The sequence below is a fragment of the Prionailurus viverrinus genome, chromosome C2 (genome assembly GCF_022837055.1).
Source record: "Prionailurus viverrinus isolate Anna chromosome C2, UM_Priviv_1.0, whole genome shotgun sequence".
Lineage (NCBI taxonomy): Eukaryota > Metazoa > Chordata > Mammalia > Carnivora > Felidae > Prionailurus > Prionailurus viverrinus.
This window is the reverse complement of record NC_062569.1, coordinates 82,396,544-82,418,047: the sequence shown is the minus strand read 5'-3', so window position 1 is coordinate 82,418,047 and position 21,504 is coordinate 82,396,544. Positions and strand designations below refer to the sequence as shown.

Here is a 21,504-nt window from a genome sequence, read left to right as displayed (position 1 = left end):
TTCACAGTGTTTCCTGGGTGATGTGCAAGAAAAACCCTAAGCTGTGTGTGACAATGGTGGAAAATTCCAAGGAAAATTTCCCTTTGGGATCTAACCAGCTTGCCCCATCTCCCCTACTCTCCATCCAGTATCAATGAGATTTTCTCCATTTGCAAAGAGAGTATTAATAAATTTCAGAATAATGTGTCCAAGAGATGTTAAAGACAATTTGTACAAAGAAATAACATGTGTAAACCCCTATGCCTTTGTTTGTTGCCCCTCAAAAGGAATGTCTCCCTAATTTATTAAAGAAGGGTCTCTTTTCTTTATTTAAAGCTCTAATAAAACTGCCTGAGTAAAAGAGAACAGAATGCAGGAAAAACTACGAACAGCTATCATCCTAATGCCAAGTCCTTGACATTTTCATCCCCAACAAATTTTACGTATATAGGGACCAAGAGGATATCAATATCACCATCACTAATAACAACACCAAAACCAACCCTCACCCCCCATTACTACCACCGTCAGCTCGGGAGCTTCTTAGGTATGCTCAGTTATGGACTATGGACACTCTCGTAACCATCTGCCCCAATTATGGTCCTAAAATAGCATACATAGCTTTGAATCACTGACCACTCTGACAACTGAAACTTCCCATTCAGGCAGGAAATTGAAACGATGGGAATAAGATCTCAGTAATGTCTGAACAATTAATTTACTAGGGAATAAAGGGTAACTGAAACTTTTGCTCCTTCTCTGACTTTTAATGTCCTAGATGTTCATCCTGTTGAAATTAACAAAATCCAAGTACAGTATGACAGAAGAAGGAGAGTGGCACCTAATTTGGGCTGACAAAACACTAGTAAATGACACAGGCCTTCCATCCTCATTTACTTTGTTCCTAGACGAAGTCAATGGCAGGGCTATTATTCTGATCAAGTCTCCAAATCCCCTGTTCTATCCCATATACTATGGTTATTCCATCTGTCTGGAAGATAGAGGATCCTTCTGATAAGAGACGCGTAATATCATTAAACCAGATCCACGTTTCTGGAATATTTATCTTTAGTAGAATTATTACCACCACCCCCCCTTACTAAACTACCTGAAAAATGCACACAGGCTTCTACAATTCCTTTTTGAAAGACAAACACTTTCATCCACACTTTGTACAAGTGATTGAGTCAAGTATCATTAACCAATGTTTCAACTATTTGGGGATTTTTATGGTTACTGGGTTTTGTTTATGTTTTAGTTGGTTGGTGTGGGTATGGGACACAGAGAATGGGAGCATCCTGCAAGTTGAAGGAAGCTTAGTCACCATTACACACACTGGGGGCAGGGCACAAACCTGTTCTATCTACCTGAGGCACCTCTCCACTATCTAAAAAAATCATAATCAGTCTTCAAACCCTCATTCTAATGTCATTTCTCTACTAATCCAATCTTATAGAATAAAACCAAAACCACCACAATGGACTCACACACCCAGCAGATTTACCTATGCTATATTTCCCCCAGTGATTTCACAGCATATAGTAAATATAGTACGGTAGCACTAATCATATTATAATTAATTTACCCATCTGTTTCCCCAGCATACATTCAAGATCCTTGAAAGGCAGGAAAAATATTATGGATCATTTTCTCTCCAACATTTATCCCAGTGCCTGAGATAATGATTTTCAAATAAATGTGGAAATGAGGGCTCCTAAGAAAAATGGTGATTAATACAAATGACATACCGTGAAAAATTGCATTATTTGCAGGTGTGAGCCATCCTCACCTTCCAGCACACCTGAAAAAGGCTAAGGAGCTGCATGTCTACTGACATTACCTAAAATGACAGTAAAGGGTTTCTGCTTCCATCCCCCAAATTTTGGATATATTATATGTATAGTAATGGATAGAAGCTGAAAGAATCCTAGAATATCTATAAAGGTAGTCCATTCAGGCAGGTGGTCAACTGTTGGTCGTTTTACACCACAATTAAACATTATCACTCAATTTCTGAAGAAATGATGGCTTGGAGAGTTGGAATAACAATGCCAAGGATCACATAGTCAATGAAGTGGTACTTCCAAGATGAGACCCCAAGGCTATGAAAAATGACAACATAGATGAGGTTATACGTGTTAAGCTAAACAACCCAGCAGGATACATAAGATGAATGTGGCATTTTGAAGCAGAGAATGCAATGTATGCTAAGGTGCCGATAGGAATTTTCAGAATCTTGGAGTTAGTGTCCTGAGTCATTTGAGAATGAAAGTTTTTTGTTATCGTTATTAAGGGAAAAAGTATGCTAGCAAAAATAAAGTCCATATAAGTCCCCAAATTTGTATCTGATCTTCCTGAGAACCAAAGCAAGCAGGGAAATATGAAAAGTTGCTCAGTTTTCATGACCTAAAAAAAGAAATAACACCAGTTCGTCACTGGATAGAAATGTTTTACTAGCAGCAAATATGCAACTAAACTGTTGTCATGCTGCAACTTAAATAGGAAACACTAAGTTACATAATGGATATCATCAATAGTTCAAGTATGAGTTTTAAACGTGTGCCTACACGCACACACATCTTCAACAAAAGCACAAGACTGAGCACAGTAGGGAGACATTTTAAAAAACAAAACAATTAATATAATTCCAACATTTCACTCTGATGCAATTTATTAAAATAGGTTCCTGAGTTATTTTTTTTTCTAATCCCCCAAATTCGAAGTTAAATGAAAAGCCCAGTAACCCAAACCACTAGTTTGGCAAGTAGGTATATTATAGCTAACCACAGACACACTAGATTGCAGGCAAGTGGGTTCTGAAAATGCTGAGATAATATAAGTCACCAAATCAGAAGTACTACTTTAATATCACAAACCATCTACATCATTATCAGAGACCACAGAGTAACTGGGTAACTTATTGGAAAAGTGAAAATGGCTGAGTCAGGAATTTCCATTTGACAGAGCAAAAGATTGAGGGTGAGAGGAACAGTGAAAACATGGGTGGGGGGAGAGGGGAGGTGGCAGGGCGGAAACAGGGCAGTATTGACTCATCCTGGTAGAACTGTCACATAAAGCTTTCCATAAGGAAGTATCTGTCTGACTCAAGTTACCATAAAGGATAAAAACCCCGCAAACACAATCTCACAGGCTTTCTGGGTTTGCAGGCATCAACTTTGTGGATTGGTACTCTGAAGCCAAACTTTTCTGTGTTGGCAATAACAAAAAAAGTTGCTCTAGAAAAGTGACAACTCAGACTTTATCTATTTTCAGAAAATGCAGATCTAGATACCAATGCAAATCCCTGAAACTGAGCTTCCTTTCTTCTCAAGAAGCATCCCTTAATCTCAAAATGAGCTCAACCTAGAGGTCACTTCATCTGAGTTCCCAACAAACTGGCGCTTGGGTTCTTTCTGTCCTTGCAGTCCTACCAAGTGACCACGAGTAAGACCCTTCAAAACCCCATATGATGTACATCTACAACATCCAATATTGGAACAGATGTTAGAAAAAGATTGCCTTAAACTAGACCAAATTTGTATGTTCTATTGATTCATCATTATTATTCCATCCACCAGGGTCACAATTTGTTTTTCCCCACAATATAAATGGTAGCCATTACTCACATGTAGCAATTTCTTCAAATTAACTAAAATTAAATTTTGAAAATTCAGTTCCTCAGTCTCACAAGCCACATTTTCAGGGCTAAATAGCCATATGGGGTTGATGCCTACCATTTTGGACAATGTGGAATATAGAACATTTCCACCATCAGACAAGTTCTATTGGACAGCACTGCTCTAACAATAATCACAGTGTGATAGATAGGTTACTGATAATTTAGACAATTAGACTACTCAGTAGCATTTAAAGCCATTTCAATCATTTGTGTATGTGTGTATGAGCACACACAGGCGCACACACATAGTATTTTAGGCCAACAGATGTAACTTACTTTACCAGTATGGACAAGAAAGGGTTTTGAATATATTATTGGTTTTGTGTTAACCACTGATTTATCTTCAAAATTCCTGTATGGTATTTCACCTGTTTCTTTTTCTTTAGTCCTAAAGCGATGGTAGTTTTGCTGACTTCACCAGAGTGAAAGAATCAAAAGTTGCTCTACAGCAACTGTGCACATATAGTCACAGAAACAAAGGAGCAAAGCTCCACTTAGAAAGGCAAGTGAACTGATTTTAAATACAGTTAAAACAATTAAATTCTGGGAAATACACCTGCTACTGAATAAACCCACCAGATCGCTAATACTTACTTACCAAACACTTACTGAAGAACTCTGCATTCTGATTAGCCAATGTGTACCTGTGAATCTCAAATGACCTTGAAAATAAAACTGATCAAAAATGGAGATGATCTCCTAAGTTTACTATCTTTGGTGAATTCCTTAAAGAACAATTGTATTTTACATGGGTGCTCCACTTCAGAACAATTCAGGAATATATGAATTTACACAGCAGCTAAATAAATAATTACTTTTGATATCATAAAAGATTTAAAAGAAATAACTCCTGCTTTAAAATGATTCAGTTTACTTTTTAAATGGATTTATAAAATTTCATATTTGACCATAAAAAGACTAGCAAAATTAACACTTAGAAAACGATGAAACTCTTTACACAGTGTTTTCTCCAATACACTACACAGAACACTGGTACTCAGTGAATACTCACTGCATAAGGATACTGTATGGTATAACCAAGAGTACTCTCACTTTGATTACAGTCCTGGCTCTAACACTCACTAGATGAATAATCCCGAACAAAGTAATATAACTTACGTTTGCTCACCTGAAATGACAGAGTGATAACGACCACTGTTAAGGACTTGAGTACTGCAGGAAATGTATATATTTAAAAATACATATTCACAAATTATTTTGATGGAGATAGTCAGACTTTCTATGTAGAAAACAAAAGACCCTTGATAACCACAAACAGTCCTCAAAATACCCAAAATACTTAAATACCCTTAGATAAACAGTAGCAGACAGGGGTTTTTTTTTTCAAAGCCAGTTTCCAGTAAGAATATCCAGACTGTAAGAATTTATTGCTTTTATTTTGATTGCACGTATCCCTAAAGAAACTCCGACCTTCTCTTGTTCCAATATTTGAATGGCACTTTTCCTGGCACTTAAACAAGCCCTCAGATGGTTTGGCAGCCCTCAAATGGTGTTGGTTTCTCTGTTTGCCTTAGCCTAGAAAGAAAAGCCACCCATCTCCTTAAACCCCTGTAGGATAAACCCAGTCATGCCCATTAAAACCCAAAAGATCACATCCAACCCAGCTTAAGTACAAGTTTACACCAAGGAAAGAAAACCATTTTGGTTTATTGGCTTCATATGACAAGAAGAGTTTCCTTAAGTACTAGCTACTGCACATTCTGTTTACCCTTGAGTCAGATATTTCCACTTTCAACTTCTCTTCTGCAAGTAGATACTTTAGCATTTTTTTCCTATTAGGATTAGTAAACACATTTCAATTTCAAGAAATCAAGAGTAATACTCAAAATTGCCCCCCAAAACTTTATTTCAAGTAGTGGTCATGGGATTAAGTAGACATGGTAAAAAGATTCTCTTAGAATCTTGCTCCCTTAAAGCAAATTGTACTACTCACACTTTCACTCTGATAACCATCTGCCAGAAGTCTACAACATTTCCAGTAAGCTTGGATTATATAAATCTAAAAGTATGAATAAAAAACAAATGGGTAAACCTTGAGATTTTTGGAATTCTACTCTGATATGCTGCCATATGCTCAATAATTGGTCATGTTTACCCACTAGAAATGTGTTTTTCTGTAAGATATCTTGAGATCATGGGTACTTTCTTAGAATCTAGGAGAATGCCTCCCCAGAAGTTGAGGAGATTTATCTTCCTAATTATAATATAAGTAAGCTTACATTAAAATCAGATTTCCTAGAAATACAGTCTACACAGAAGAAGGAAGCAATCCACCAGTAAACTAGAAGAAGTCAGCCTATATTTCAAAGCACACATGGAGAACTCCTATGTTGACAGCAGGGAGTTGTGCAAGGAGTTTAAGAAGTGACTCTGTCAACCACTTTGGCTCTCTATGAAGTTCATCATACAGGTTATTTTTTTTGTTTTATTTTTGTTATTATTTTAATCTTTTTTTAATGTTTATTTGTTTTTGAGAGAGAGAGAGAGACAGAGAGACAGAGACAGAGCACGAGTGAGGGGCAGAGAGAGGGGGGGAGACACAGAATCCGAAGCAGGCTCCAGGCTCTGACCTGTCAGCACAGAGCCCAATATGGGGCTGGAACCCACGAACCATGAGATCATGACCTGAGCTGAGCCTGGCGCTTAACTGACTGAGCCACCCAGACGCCCCTATTTTTTTCTTTTTTTTTGAGAAAAATTTCTATTCACTTTAGTGGTATTTAAGTTAGATGTGAACTTTGGATGGAAACTCAGCTAGTGGTGCAGGACGAAAGAAGCACAAACCAAAGCTTGGAGGCAAATTCCAATAAGGAGGAAGCTGAGATGTCTTCAATAATTACAAAAATAAACAGGGTATATGAGGTGACAACATTATCCGGCTTTGGATTTGTCCTACTACTTAAAAAGTGTTTCAGAAAGAGAAAAAAACAAACGGGAGCTATATACATCAGGATTCAAATATTGCTTGCTTAACAGCTACAAGACTTTGGGCAAGTTATTTAATCTCTGAGCTTCAGGTTCCTCCCTGTAAAATGAGAATGGATTTCTTGAGAAATAAATTAGACAAGTGAAGGGTCAAGGAATACATCCGTCACTCAATAAAAGGAAATTCAAGAAGTGGAACCTATTATTATTGGCATCATCAGAATTAATGAATTATTACAATTAGTTATGTTCTACTAAGTATTTCTTCTAGTCAGGTCCCCTAACTAAGTCACTGATTAACACAGATCTAGTCACTTGTCTAGTATAGAATCCATAACAGAATATGCAAACACTACTTCCTCTTCTTCTACCAAAGAATTAAAATGTAATCAACAGTTACTACATTTCTTTTTTGTTAACAGTTACTACATTTCTATAGCTCTTTCTAACTTCTTATGTCCAACTGAGGGAGAATATGTTTCCTATACATATTGTGGACCTAAGTTAAAGGAAAATCAGTATGTCTAAAATGTTTAATAAGCTCCATCACTTCAAACTTTTCTTTTCAACTGAATGTCCAGAGTTAGAAAGCAAAGTAGAATTATATGAGAAAGTCATGTAATTACAGTTTAATCAACATCAAGAATGATAGGAGGGTAGACCACTGAATAGAAGTATAGCCAGTCAAAATATAAACACCTTCACACGTAGATTAAAAACTAAAACTAGACGGATTTTCCTAATTTCTATTCTTTGAGTTGCTCTAGTGAAAGCTTTCTGCCAAATCCACATGCCATGTTGGTATCTTTCCTATAAGAAATGTGGATATTTCTTGCCCAATTTATAAAAATATGGCTTTACTGTAGCATATAAGGAACACACAAATTAAAGTACAAAGAGCTCTGTTCTTAATTCCAGATACCTGTCAGAATTTTAGTTCTGGTTCTGTCACCCACTCACAAGTGACCTCTGACAAGTCACTTCCCAAATCAGAACCTCAATGTCCTGACCTTGTAACAGTACAAATTATCTCTAAGAATTCATCCAACTTAAGACATAGGGTTGCATAAAATATAGTTGATTCAGGGTAACTCATATACATTTGTATCTTGGACACCAACACATCATCTAAAATGTGAAAATCACAGCCTGTAAAAAAGACTACCCTATAGGATGACTGTTGTGTTCTCTCCTGCACCAAATACTGCTTTCTTCAACGTTGTTGATTGTTTAACTATTTCTACCATACAAAATGGCAAACATCTGCTTTTATTCATCTGTATAGTAGCTTCAACCACCAAGAAAACTTAAAATAACCTTCCACTCAATCTGGTGCCTTATAAAAAAAAAAAAAGTAGTCTTTTCCTGTTTTAACTAGCAGTTCTCTCAGAGCCTTTAGTATCAGGGTAAAATGAGACCATGTTATCAGTCACTTACTGTCCAATGAATACAAATGTGAACTGTGTCATTTACTAAAAGGCTTAAGTGAGGCCAGATGACCACAGTACAGCCTGGAAAAGTGAGCACACTCCATATTCAGAAGGCTTCTTAACGATCACCAAATGTTTCAGGGGCACCTGGGTGGCTCAGTCGGTTAAGCACCCAACTTCGGCTCAGGTCATGAACTCACAGATTGTGAGTATGAGCCCCACATTGGGCTCTGTATAACAGCTCAGTGCCTGGGGCCTGCTTTGGATCCTGTGTCTCCTTCCCTCTCTGTTGCTCCCCCACTTGCTCTCTCTCTCTCTCTCTCTCTCTCTCTCTCTCTTTCAAAAATAAATCAAGATTATTATTTTTTTTTTTAAATCACCAAATGTTTTAAGTTCAACTAGAATGTGTTCCTAAATGCCTTGGATTTCTCTCAGCAATGCTACTGAAACTAGCTTCAGGACCTTCTACATGCAATTACCCTGCAGAGAACTGAAAGAAAATCAGGGACAGCCTGCACCTGTGAACAGGAAAACAAGTTATCCAAATTCTTTCTATTCTAGAGGATTCACTTGCCTCACTGGGTTTTTAAGAAGTCGAAATTATTTGGGCGATTTTTTAAACATTTGAAAAAATGGCTGCCTACAAGTATAAATTTTTTTTTGCAGCACTGCCTATTTTTAAAGCAGTGTTAACTCCTATGTACCATATGAAACTGAAAGAGACTAAACAGTGTGCCCTAAGTTAGAAAACAATTCCAAAATAAGTACAATAGAGTATATCCATGCCCAAAGCAGAACACTCTTGAGTTGACTCTTGCTCATGCTTTTCCACCCTCTTTTGATCATAAACCATTTCAAGTTTGCAATCTGTACATCCATCTTAGTCTCCAACTCAAAACTTTCAGATTCTTCACAATTATCTCCCCTTATAATCAAGAACTTTAAAAATACATTCTATGTTTGCTCTGTTTAGGTAAAGCTTCGTAAGACCCTTGCTCCCTTTATATCAAAATAAATCTAGAGAGAAAATAGTAAACATAAAAATTCTGAACAGAACCCAACACTTCTAGTAACAGTGACAAAATGACACTATATAACATTCCTGGAAAATGTGCACACATTAGCATAGTCTTACATAACTAAAATTAATTCATAAATAGGTAAGATCTCTGCCTCCGAAGGAGACTATTGTATGTTCAGGCCTTGACTTAACCTTAACACCAATCAACCTACAAAAATTTGAGAAATGGGGGAAAAAATCATACAACAAAAAGTAAAACTGACTTATTCCTAGTCCTCTATTCCTACCTCAGTGAATGAATGCAAATAATCATAGCTCTTACTCTAGTGTCATTAGTCCAGTTAACTCAGGTCAGTTTGCCCCCTGGGCACAAGCTGTCAGATAGTCTGACAAGTTTTCTGGAGTATCTCCTATGTGTAAGGATCCCCCCAAAATACTGAGATCAGCCAGCCACCAGTCTTTTCCTGAGAGAAAATGAGTAAATTAACACAAAGAATGAAACATTTTGCTTAAGGAAATAAGTAGTTCAAAGTGGGTTGAAGAAATCACAGAAATGAAGTAGGGTAGACTCGAGAGAGAATGAGTACTTGACCTAGGCCTGGTGGGGGTGGGGGGTGTAAAAACCACACTATATTTGGATAGCGTAGAAGGAAACTCTAGGCAGAGGGATAAGGACTCACAGGAACAACGGTCTGGAAGAAGGTTAAAAGTAAAAGTATTACAGGGCAACTTGAACAATAATATTATCAAGAGCTTGAATGTATATCACTGCATTTCACAGAATGTTTTCATATCCATTTCTTCAGTTAACCGTAATCACAAACCCAGTAAATATTTTCTCCAAAAAACAGATAAGGCAACTAAAACTTAGAGACACAATGTTATCTCTGAGTCCTTACACCTAATGGGTGGTAAACAGGAGATGTGAAACCAGGTCTTACAAGTCTAGGTTCAAGGTATTTTCCTTTAGAAAGAAGACAGTCTGATTAAGATTAAATTAAACTGTATACTACAAGTCTGATTTCAATTGGGATGAATTATTTAATGTATCAGTAAACTAGACCAAATACTACAAAATAATTCTAGGAGGAGCTCAACTACTAAAAAGATGCATAGCAGAAGTATATAGAGTAAAAATGTCACCTTGCCCACTCCATGTAAAAGAAAGAAGAAAATGATAAGTATATTACATATTGCCAAGTAAAAAGGAATCAAATGTCTGTATTTCTTACCTCCTCTGAATTGGCACAAATCTTTCCAATATCTGTTCCACATTTTGGGAGGAATATACAGACAGAACCCATAAACAGGGAACAGAAAGAAAACTAACTAAATAAAAATAAAATTTCAATAAACCCAAATATGAACAGCTAAATGACACCCTCATGATTTCTATTCTATAATCTATAGAGCTGATTTCATGTTTTACTTAGTAATCAATTAGAAAACAGAAAACAAATTAAGAGTAAGACAGTCTATGACAGACAGGTACCCTTCAGGTTTTAAGTGCCAATGAAAACTTCACACACTCAGAAGAGGTCTTGTGACAAGGACCTCACTCAGTAATCACATCCAACTGCTCAGGGAATTTCAGCAATGTCTCCTTTAGTTATGTGATCACCAGTATATATCTATTCCGTAAAATTAACAGAATTGCACTTTTTAATCACAAAGTATCTGGGTTAGGCCTACAAATTATTTGGCTAGCCTGTCTTTAAGTTTAGTAATTATCCTAGTTTGGGGAGCTCGAGAAACCACTGAAACCATGTTCCGGAACTTCAGGGGTGTCCACAGTAAAAGCATGGTAAACTGGCATCTATCCGTAGCTCCCTAACCATTTTCTAAACCTCTAGTTTCTCCCCTCCAACATACACATAGCTAAAATGACCTTGGAAGATAAGGTCTGTGAGGCTTTAATCGGGTAACTATAAAAATTTTAGAAAAGAAGAAATGCTCTGCGGGTTCACTAAAGCCCAATCTGAAATAATAACGTGGGACCATGGAAACCTGAGAAAACAACAGAAGCAATCATGTCAAGTTAGAATCCAGCAATCAAAGATAGGAAAATGGAACTTTTGTAGGCAAAGCCAGAAAGTGATCTGTAAATACAAACACCGAGAATGAACAGTTCTTTTCAAATGGCTGTTGGCCCAAATGTTAGAGCAAACTCAACAAGTGCAGATGGGGGGGACAAAGACCTTAATCAAGTCTCTTTCTTCTCTTTATCTACTTCAGGTCTCCCATCTAGACAATAAGGACTTTTTGACAGTATTTGCCAATCCTAGCATTCTATATTGTAAAGACGTAAAGAAAAACAACTAACATTTTAAAGCATTTGATGTAAAGGTGCTACTCAAATGCTGGCAAATGTAATAAAGTAAATCATGGACTTCTCTATACAGCCCAGTTTAAAAAAAAAAAAAAGTCATTGATGGGGAGGCAGTGAGGAGGGAAAGACAGACACCCTTATAAACCACTCACACTTTTACTATATACAGTTAAAAGTCCTGGAGTAAAGTTAATGGAAAGTGACTCAGCCTTTATGACTCATTAGAAAAATGAAAGCCAAAAAAGTCCACTGGAGACTCCCCTAGTATTTGGTAACTGAGAAGCAGTATCGAGACTAGAAATGTTCATCACACATTAAGCCTTCAAAGCTTAGTGGTAAATCAACCTAGGTACTTCTGATACAAGTTTCTAAGAAGACAAAGTAACACTTCCTTCATGCAAATGTCAGTTAACACATTTTGAAGAAAGCCAGTATAAGTAAAAAGCTAAAAATCATAATCCAACTTTTTAAAAAAGTTCAATCTGTTTACTCATGCCCTCTACTCGTGAAAGCTCACAGATCCTTCTTCAGAGCTGGCATATGACATACTCTTATTTTACATAAGGCTTCTATCTATACAATCAATTTTGAAATACCCAGAAGTATATATGGAGTGTAATTTTTTTCTTCCTAAAAGAATAAAGAAAAAATCAGGATATAAGTCTAAGTTTTTAAAAGTCACTACAAATATAAAATACACTATCCTAAGAGTTCCATCAGCCACAGTCCCCAACAGCACCAACATAGTAAAGTTATAATTGATGCTCATGGTGATAACTGAAGTATCAAGAAAAGGTTAAATAAGGAAGTTTTTTAAACTTTCATCAAAAATGGTTCAAAAGAAACCACTATTTTTTCCTATACAGTACCTGATAGTAAAAATTTTAAGCTTTGCTGTTAATATGGTCTCTGCCACGATTACTCATCTCACCTTTAAAGTGTGAAAGCAGCCACAGACAATATGTAAACAATGAATACGGCTTTGTTCCAACAAAACTTTACCTGTAGGAACTGAAATATGAACTTCATATCATTTTCATATTTCACCAATCTTTCTTCCTCTTTTTTTTTCAATCATTAAAAAATATAAAACCTATTCTCAGCTTACCTATTGTATGAAATCAAGTGGTGGGTAGGCTGGCTTGGCCCATGGGCCACAGTGTGCAGATCCCTACCTTAGAGAAACAAATTTCAATTACTAGAGGGGGGAAAGATGATGCTCATTCTTGAACACTGACAGAGAAATGTGCTGCCAATACAAAAATGTGAGAGGTTGGAGCAGGGAGGATTCCTTCACTAGGGTGGCCAGAGAATTCTCAGTATATTACAAATGTCCATTATGTAAGTCCAAGAGTATAATATAATCTGGGTATAAGAACTACAGATTCCTGGAACTGTCTCCAAGAAACTCAGTTGATATCTAGGAGGACCAGGAATGTGTTTATGGTAAAACTCCCAACATGAACATCTTATGTTGCACCAATGTTTAAAAACCATCGACATTTGCAAAATATCTGACATTAAGACATGAAACTACAATATATAAAGAATTCTCAAAATTCAATTACAAGAAAACAGTCTGATTTTTTCTAAAGGGGCAAAAGCTTAGAACACATACTTCAACAAACATGTAAGAATAGCAAATAAGACTAAAGAGACTTAACATTATTAGTCATTAGAGAAAGGCAAACTAAAAACCACATGTGGTATTATACAGTTATTAAAATAGCTAAAAGTTAAAAAAAAAAAAAAAAAAAAAAAGACCCTGCCAATACAAACTGTGGGGAAAGGTGCAGAGTTACTGGAGCTCACATTCACTGCTGGTGAGAATGCAAAATGGTACAGCCACTTCGAAGAATAGTTTGGCAGTTTCTTATAAAACTAAACATACACTCACCATATGACCCAGCAATCCTATCATAGGTGCTTTCCCAAAGAAATCCTATATGCAAATATGTATGGTGTCTTTATTTATAACCACCAAAAGTGGTTAACAACTCAAATGTTCAACAAGTCAATGGATAAGCATGCGGTGGTACAGCCAAACACTGCAACTCAGCAATAAAAAGAAACAGAATTACTAACACATACAATACGGTATCAGATATATTATGCCAAGTGAAAGAAGCCAAACTCAAAAGACTACTTACTGTATGATCTAAATTATACAATATTTTTGAAAAGGCAAAACCATAGTGGCAGAAAATAAATCAACGGCTAGTGGGAGACAGGTAAAAGGGTAGAGAAGTTTGGGGGTTATGTAACTGTTCTGATCTTAATTGTTCCAATAATTATAAGACCATATTTGTCAAAACTCAGAACTGTAAATTAAGGATGAATTTTTACTGTATATAAATTATACGTCAATGAATTTGACTAAAAAGAAAAAAATACTGATAAATAACAGATTACACCTAGTTCTGGTTTATAAGAAACTTTTCACTGTTTTTATATCAGTGTATGGTTACCAACTACCATACGTATACATACATACATGAATGTATGTGGGGGTTTTTTGTAAATGAAATAATAGGAAAATGGTTGTTTTTGTGTGTGTGCATTTGTCCTTTTTTCTTTTTATTCTTAAGTTTACTTATTTATTTTGAGAGAGAGAGAGAGAGTGCAAGCAGGGGAGGGACAGAGAGGGAGACAGAATTCCAAGCAGGCTCCACACCGTTAGTGCAGAGCCTGATGAGGGGCTCAAACTCACAAACCATGAGCTCATGACCTGAGCAGAAATCAAGAGTCAGACACTTAACCGACTGAGCCACCCAGGCACCCATCCGTCATGTCTTCTAAACATAATATCTGGGAACCCTTATGCAACTGGTTTCTAAATTCAAACATCTGGGAATAAATGGTGTAACTAATCCCCCAAGGTCCTCCTGAATATAAAAACCAATTATCCTTTGTAGGTCTTATGCAAGATCTAGGGTATCCTAATTTTACATTTTGAAGCACAGGACACCTTTAACTCAGTCATCAGTTAAAAATATTAATTCAATTGACCGTCCACTAGCTACTTCTGAAACTGCAAATACAGCTGTGACAGGTTTGTTTTTCCCCCCAAAGGTCACAGTGGTTCATTTTAGAAATATGCTCCTGTACTTAGAAAACTGGGATTTCAAACAGAGGTTAATAAGGTTTTGTGGTATCTATAAATGCTTTCTTTATGAACAGAATATCACATAGCTTTTTGTCACAGAGGAAAATTCATTTATCTCAATAAAAACTCCTGAACCCCTGACAAGGACTGTGGAAACAACATGGCCTATGGCTTTCTTTGAGTTTATTTCCCTAATAAGTTTAAAGTGTCCAAGCCTCTCAATGTTATAGCCCTGTTGGGCTGATGACAGCAGAGAAGACATGCAATTTTTTGATAGAATATTGAGGCAGGACTGTGACCTCCTACAGTTCCCTCAGTAATTCATTTAACAAATAAAAAATAAAACAAAAAAAAAAGTTTTAATTAAAAAAATAAAGCCTATGTTAACTCATTAACATTCATATCAAACATTATCCCTAAAATAATTTCAAAACATCTCTGAAATTTTTGTCATTGTTTTCATTCTGTTTTAAATATAAGATAGTGTTAAGGAACACATTAGAAAATAATCTTATGTATCTACAGAATAAAAGAAAAAGATGACAATGGGGAGGGGAAAACAAAAAGAAAGTCAGGGAGAAAATGGGAGAGGAAGGAGAGGGTGGGAAAGGAGAAAATATTCAGTTTTAAATGTTTCAAATTCTAGTCCCCAGTGTGCCAATTCCTACCTAACCTCAGCACTTTGGTACAATTCACTTCCCTGTCCTGGCCCTCAGATTTTCATCTGGAAAATGAGAAGGCTGGCTTAGATCAGTGGTTTTTAATGCTTTTACTCTGAGATCCTTTGATTAAATATCAATTAACTTTACAGTGTCACACATGGAAGAAGTTGTCCTTTAAGAACCGATACTTTAAAAAAAAAAGTTAGTGTTTAAAAACTGCTTATGAAAAAACTCTTTATTTTACAAATGACAGCTATATCCATTTAAAAAAAAACATTCAGGGGCGCCTGGGTGGCGCAGTCGGTTAAGCATCCGACTTCAGCCAGGTCACGATCTCGCGGTCCGGGAGTTCGAGCCCCGCTCAGGCTCTGGGCTGACGGCTCAGAGCCTGGAGCCTGTTTCCGATTCTGTGTCTCCCTCTCTCTCTGACCCTCCCCTGTTCATGCTCTGTCTCTCTCTGTCCCAAAAATAAATAAAAAAACATTGAAAAAAAAAAAACATTCATTTAAGAAAGGATTGCATTTTTGCATACAGCAACTAACTGGAAGATTCTTTTTTTCCCTTTATGTGAGAGGCATTTGGGGTGCAATATGCATTTAGAGGGTTCTTTACAACACCTAAACTCTACACAACTGCTTGTTCACCACAGTGAAGACCACGTGCATCACTACAGGGCATGTTTTATTGTGAAACTACCCTTGCACAATAGGTAGTACACAGTAGATAAACATTTTTTTTAAATATGTGTCAAAGATTCTTTCCAGCTTACAAATTGTGAAATGTTGCTTTGCACTTAAGGAAAAAATTAAAACTATTACTCAAATAAAAATCAAACCCACAAAAGAGCATTTGTTAGAGGTGTTTTCACTGAAATTTTATTCTTAATAATGATTATCTCCAAGGATAGAAGAGCACAGAATTCCTTTTTTCTTTTTTTTTTTTTTCTTTTTAGGTTATACATATCTTTTGGGGATGGATTCTATTTTTAAGATGCACCTATGAAAAAATAAACATTACAAAAATAAAGATTAGGGGTACCTGGGTGGCTCAGTAGATTAAGTGTTCAACTCCTGATTTCACCTTAGGTCACGGTCTCGTAATTGGTGAGTTCAAGCCCCTCATTGGGCTCTGTGCTGACAGCAAAGAGCCTGCTGGGGATTCTCAGTCTCCCCCTCTCTCTGCCCCTACCCCGTGTGTGTGTGTGTGTGTGTGTGTGTGTGTGTGTGTGTGTGTGTGTGCGCGCACGCGCTCTCTCTCTCTCTCTCTCTCTGTCTCTCTCAAAATAAATAAACTTAAAAAAGAGGAGCACCTGGGTGGCTCAGTCAGTTGAGCATCTGACTTCGGCCCAGGTCATGATCTCATGGTCTGTGGATTCGAGCCCCGCGTCAGGCTCTGTGCTGACTGCTTGCTCAGAGCCTGGAGCCTGCTTTGGATTGTGTATGTCCCTCTCTCTCTGCCCCTCCCCCACTCACACTCTGTCTCTCAAAAATGAATAAATGTTAAAAAAATTAAAAAAAGAAAAAAGATTAAAAATGTTTATAAATTTAATTCTGGCATTGTAATCTGTGATCCTCGTTGTTAAAAGGTATGATCCCTGCCCTTTCAGTGCTTATACTATGGGAAGGAATATGAAAGAATTACTATGCCAGAGATATGACTCCTGAACCAACAGGGAGCATTTAATAATACATGCACGTATTCACTCACATATGCAAATATGTGCTGCATATTTGCTGGCTATGCCAAAGACTGGAAGCCAAAAAAGGGAAAAAAAAGATAAATACCACACAAACCTCCCAACTCAAGGAGATCCAGCCATTGTCTCGTTAAAAAAACAGTAACAAAAAAATGTGCTGTAGCATTTTGAAGAAAAGAGAAAATCAGTTTGCCCTGAAGCCATATGCTGTACATCTCACAGACACTGCCTTCACGTTATTGCCTAGTGTGCATGTGATATGCTTTAGATCCCGGAGAAAATTTGGCTAACTTATTGCACCAGACCTAATTTTGTGTTTTTCCCCTTAAAACTCTGGACTTGTGCCATTTATCTAATTCACCTCATTATACCACCGGGATGTCCTGGACCTAAAATGAATCAGTGCTTTCCAGACATATTTCTGAAAATGTATTAAATTTTATCTTTCACAAAAGAAGATCTTTCTCTCAGAATAGGCAGCTACCTTACTTCAAGGAGTAATTCGCTAGGTGCACTGATTTCAGATGTGCGCACATACACAGTTAACCAACTTTGGAGATGGTACAACTTTCCATTTCCATCTGAAGACTAGTACAAACACATAACACATAATACATTTCTTACTGCTGTAAGAGAAGAAAAAAGAAGGTTGGCACTGGGAATTGATGGGAAGTTGGCGTATAGTGCTAAATGGCTAAAAATGGGAAAACTCTAAAGGCTATAAAATTACAAAGGAGTTGGTAAAAGTTTAAAAGGGACTAGAAATGGTTTTGAATATTAGCTCTTAAACCAACACTTTATTTGTCAAAAGTTTGTTAGATAGGAGAAAGGACAAGATTATGATGGTAAATGAGCAACTCCAATTAAGTAGTGGTATGGGAAACTAACTGGAGAGAGCAAAAAGAAAGTGAGGGGTCTGGACTGTTGTTTCAGAAAGAAAATTCAGCAAAGAAGCTAAAATTGACCAAAAATCAAAGTTTGTCAACTGATGAACAACTTTCCTTTTCAGAAAAACAAACTCCCAGCTGTGATCTAAACTAAGAGACTTACAAAATACTGTTGGAACCTGACTAAACCTATGTCTAATATCCACAAATTGCATGATGTATTTGAGTTACACATCTGATTTAAAAAATAATGGCTGGGAATTATTTCCAAATATAGTTGGGTAGAAGTTCAAATATTTCAGAAGAAATAAAGGACTATTCCTAAACACTGGCAACAGTATTTCCATTACAAAAAATGGTACATATGTTACAAACATGCTTTTAAACCAGAAATAATGTGTGTTGACATTTAGCTAGACTTAATTCTTTTCCCCTACATATGAACTCAAATGTGTCCCTTTGTCCCTATTTTAAGAGATTCCCAAGGTAAAAACACTGCTGTAGTCTTGTGTTTTTTTTTTTTAAAGGTCTGTCCAATGATGGATATCTTTAGCAAGCATTGGATTTTAACCTAGGAAAGAAAAAATTTTAATATTAAAATATTCCCTGATGTCAGCTGTTACCCATGACCTCTGTTGAGATGTTCAGGACAAAGGTCACAGGGTTCCCCAACCCCTCCAAAAGAAAAGGCAGTGGGAAGCAACAGGCACCCACAACATTGGAAATCAACTCCATGACCCAAATTGTAATTGCATATAAACCTACCAGAATTTAGAATGAGAAGTGGAAGAGACAGGTTTTTAAAAACAAAGGTTAAAAACCAATGCAGAGTATTAAACAATTTACCACTGAATTTACTTTTCAAACTGAGTTGGAAGTTTCAGTACTAAGAACAATCTCAATGTGTGTTTTACCAAAACATGGGCACCAGCTTTATTCTCTTTAAATTAGGGTTCAAAGACATTGTTAAGGAGTTATTAGGCCATAATGAAGAGTTACATTAGAGAAAGATATACTTTATTATATTTGAATACTTCCCAGAGCAAAAAGTACAGCACTATTTAGGACGTTCCTAATACATCATTTCCTTTGAGAATCTTGGAACCAGAAAAGTCAGATGCTTACAAAGACAATGATCTTCTCAACAATTTCTAACCACCTTCAAAATCAATCAATATTTAATTCTAACTTAATCAAAGAGCCACACCAAATTTCTTTACCACTTTCCCATGAAATGTAAACTGGATTGTCAAACACCACACTATGCAAAATGAAAGTCAATTCAAATGTGTTAAAATTCCAGGGGGTAGGAATGGAAACATCTTGCATTTTTAGATGGAAAGTGTTTGTTGAACCCCCTGAGAAAGAATGTATTAAAATAAGTCATTCATGTCTTGGTTAGAAACCAGAAGACCTAAGAGTCATACAAATGCATATATAGAAAGTGAGTTTCAAGTTTGTCCCAGGTCATCAACATATACAAGGGACTGGGTAAAATCACAGCACAGTAGGATTAACACTTTACATGGAGTTGTGTTTGAACTCCAATGCTCACTCTACTCATCACCCACCCCAAGGAAGCACTATACACTACACAGGGTCACTTTTTCTTTAGGAACATCCAACACACAGACATATATACACATACACACCCACAAAACTCATACTCAAAAGACCAAAGACAACCAGACAATCTCAGAGACTAGGACTTTCAAAGTATAGCTCTGCCTTTCCTATCACTCAGGCACCAGTCGGGACAGTGCAGTGAAAATTACATTTACATGTGAATGCCTAAATCTTTACCAAAGCTTTGCAAGAAACTGAAAGGTTGAAAAATCTCCAGCCTAAACTCTAATACCCTTCAGGAACAATAGGACAGGCTAGGCCTCATTAAAAATTCTTTATAAAACCAGCGACTCTCTCTGTGTTTGGAACTCTCCGGGAAAGAAAGCAGTCAAGCTTACTTGGTGGGCCTGGGCAATCACAAGACCATCAGAGTCAAATCAAGTTGTCAATGAAACATGCAGTTCCGAGAAAACAAAAATTCTTATTTTCAATTCCACATTCCCAAGACAGCACAAGTCACAATGCTCAGATGAGATGACATTCACAACAAAGATAAACTTTGCAAGCTCAGATAACACTCTGGGATTCCCACGCTTCCTAGGGCCAAAGAATAGCCAAAGATAACTAAAGGTTAAGGTGATCCAGCACCCAAAATTTCAACAAAAAATGCTAGATCTTGGAGCAGCCGATCAAGAGCAGGGAAGGGAAGTCAAAGGGCTACCTACTGCTAACCAAACCAGTCCAGTACTAATCAGCCATAATTTTTCAGGGCATCAGTATAAAGAGCCTTTAAAAATCAAGGTCACCAGTTGGTCCCCTATTCCTCCTCGTCCCCTGCTTTTTGTAAGAAAATGCTTATAGGACCTTCCGATCCGTCCGCCCGCGCAGGGCAGTGCCAAGACTAAACTTTCAAACCTTGAGGGAGGTGGGAAAGTCAGCCAGCCAGACGCTGGACTAGGAAAAGTGGAGAGAGAGAAGGAGGGAAAGACTCAAGTTTCAAAACAAAGGCTCCACAAGGAACTGAATGTCAACCCCTCCCCACTTCCTAGCCTTCACGCCAGCTAGGCTGGGCCTTGATTTTTAAGGACACAAATAAGTCAGATTTACCCAGCTCTTGAGCGTTCACCAATTTGCACAACCACTTGCTGAGGGTGGTGCTATCCTCTTTCCCCCCGTCTCGCAGAGAGAAAGAGGGCTCAGAACGTAAGGACTTGCCCAAGGTACCACAGTAGAGCCTGAACTCAATTCTGTCCCCGACCAGGACACCAGGGCCAGAGCACCGCGGTGGGAGGAGGGACGAGGGCCGCGGGGACCGAAAGGACGACGTCCCCGCCCGGAGAGAGAGGGGCTGGGAGAGGGGAGGGGCCCCACGCGACTCGCACCCCGGCCCCTACCTTCCTTGACTCCCGGCAGCTTGGACTGGTCGATGCCAACTTCAGCCATGTTGGGCCGGGGTCCCGGCCGCCCCTCGCCGCCCGCTTCCCCGCCCGCTTCCCCACCGCCGCCGCCGGCCCCGAGCGCGGCCCCGCGCGCAGCAGCAGCGCCCGACGCGGCGCAAAGTCCGGCCGGCAGCGCGCGCCGACCTGGGGGAGGAGCGGCCGCCTCGGAAGGGCTGGCGACAAAGGCGGCGGGAGACCGGTCCCTGCGCCCCAGGCTGGCGGCCCAGCTGCCCCGCCGCAGCCACCTGCTCCCGCGCCCCCGGCCCCGATCAATACCAAATATCCGGAGCCCGGAAATGGACCCGGGCCGTCCAGTACGGAGGGAGAGAGGAGACAGAAAGGCGGGCGGGCCTGGGTGGGGAGGGGGTGGGGGAGGGGGAGCTGCAGGTCTGTAACCGCAACTGCTAGTGGCTGGCGAGCGAAGATAGGCGCCCGCGGCCGCCTCCCTGCTGTCTCCTTTGTGCCTTGTGACGCCCCCGAGGCTGGGGCCCCCGCTGTGCCCCCGCCCCCGGGGCCCTGCCTCCCTCCCCACGGAGGGTCGCGTCTGTCGGTGGGGCCTTTGTGTCCTTCTGAAGGCCTCAACAAAAAGGCCACATGGGTCACCCAGAACGTAATCGGTATTGTCACCGGCATATACAGCATTCTGTGCTCTGGTTCCTGGGCTGAGATTTCCTGTTGCCTGGCTCTGTCTCAGGCATGCTTTGCCTCCGGATTAGAGGAAAAATAACATACGGAGACGGAAAACCTCTAATACAACTACAGAA

General features: G+C 38.5%; 1 protein-coding gene across 2 annotated transcripts in view; it reads right to left on the bottom strand.

Annotated features, from left to right (window-relative positions):
• The window catches only part of CCDC50 (coiled-coil domain containing 50), a 66,682-nt gene extending 45,381 nt beyond the window's left edge, over positions 1 to 21,301 (bottom strand). For both annotated transcript variants that reach the window (XM_047874765.1, XM_047874766.1), the window contains exon 1: positions 20,696 to 21,301. In XM_047874765.1, coding sequence (XP_047730721.1) covers positions 20,696 to 20,744 — 49 coding nt within the window. In that variant the 5' untranslated portion in view covers positions 20,745 to 21,301. The remainder of the gene's footprint in view (positions 1 to 20,695) is intronic.
• Between the last annotated feature and the right edge of the window lie 203 nt (positions 21,302 to 21,504).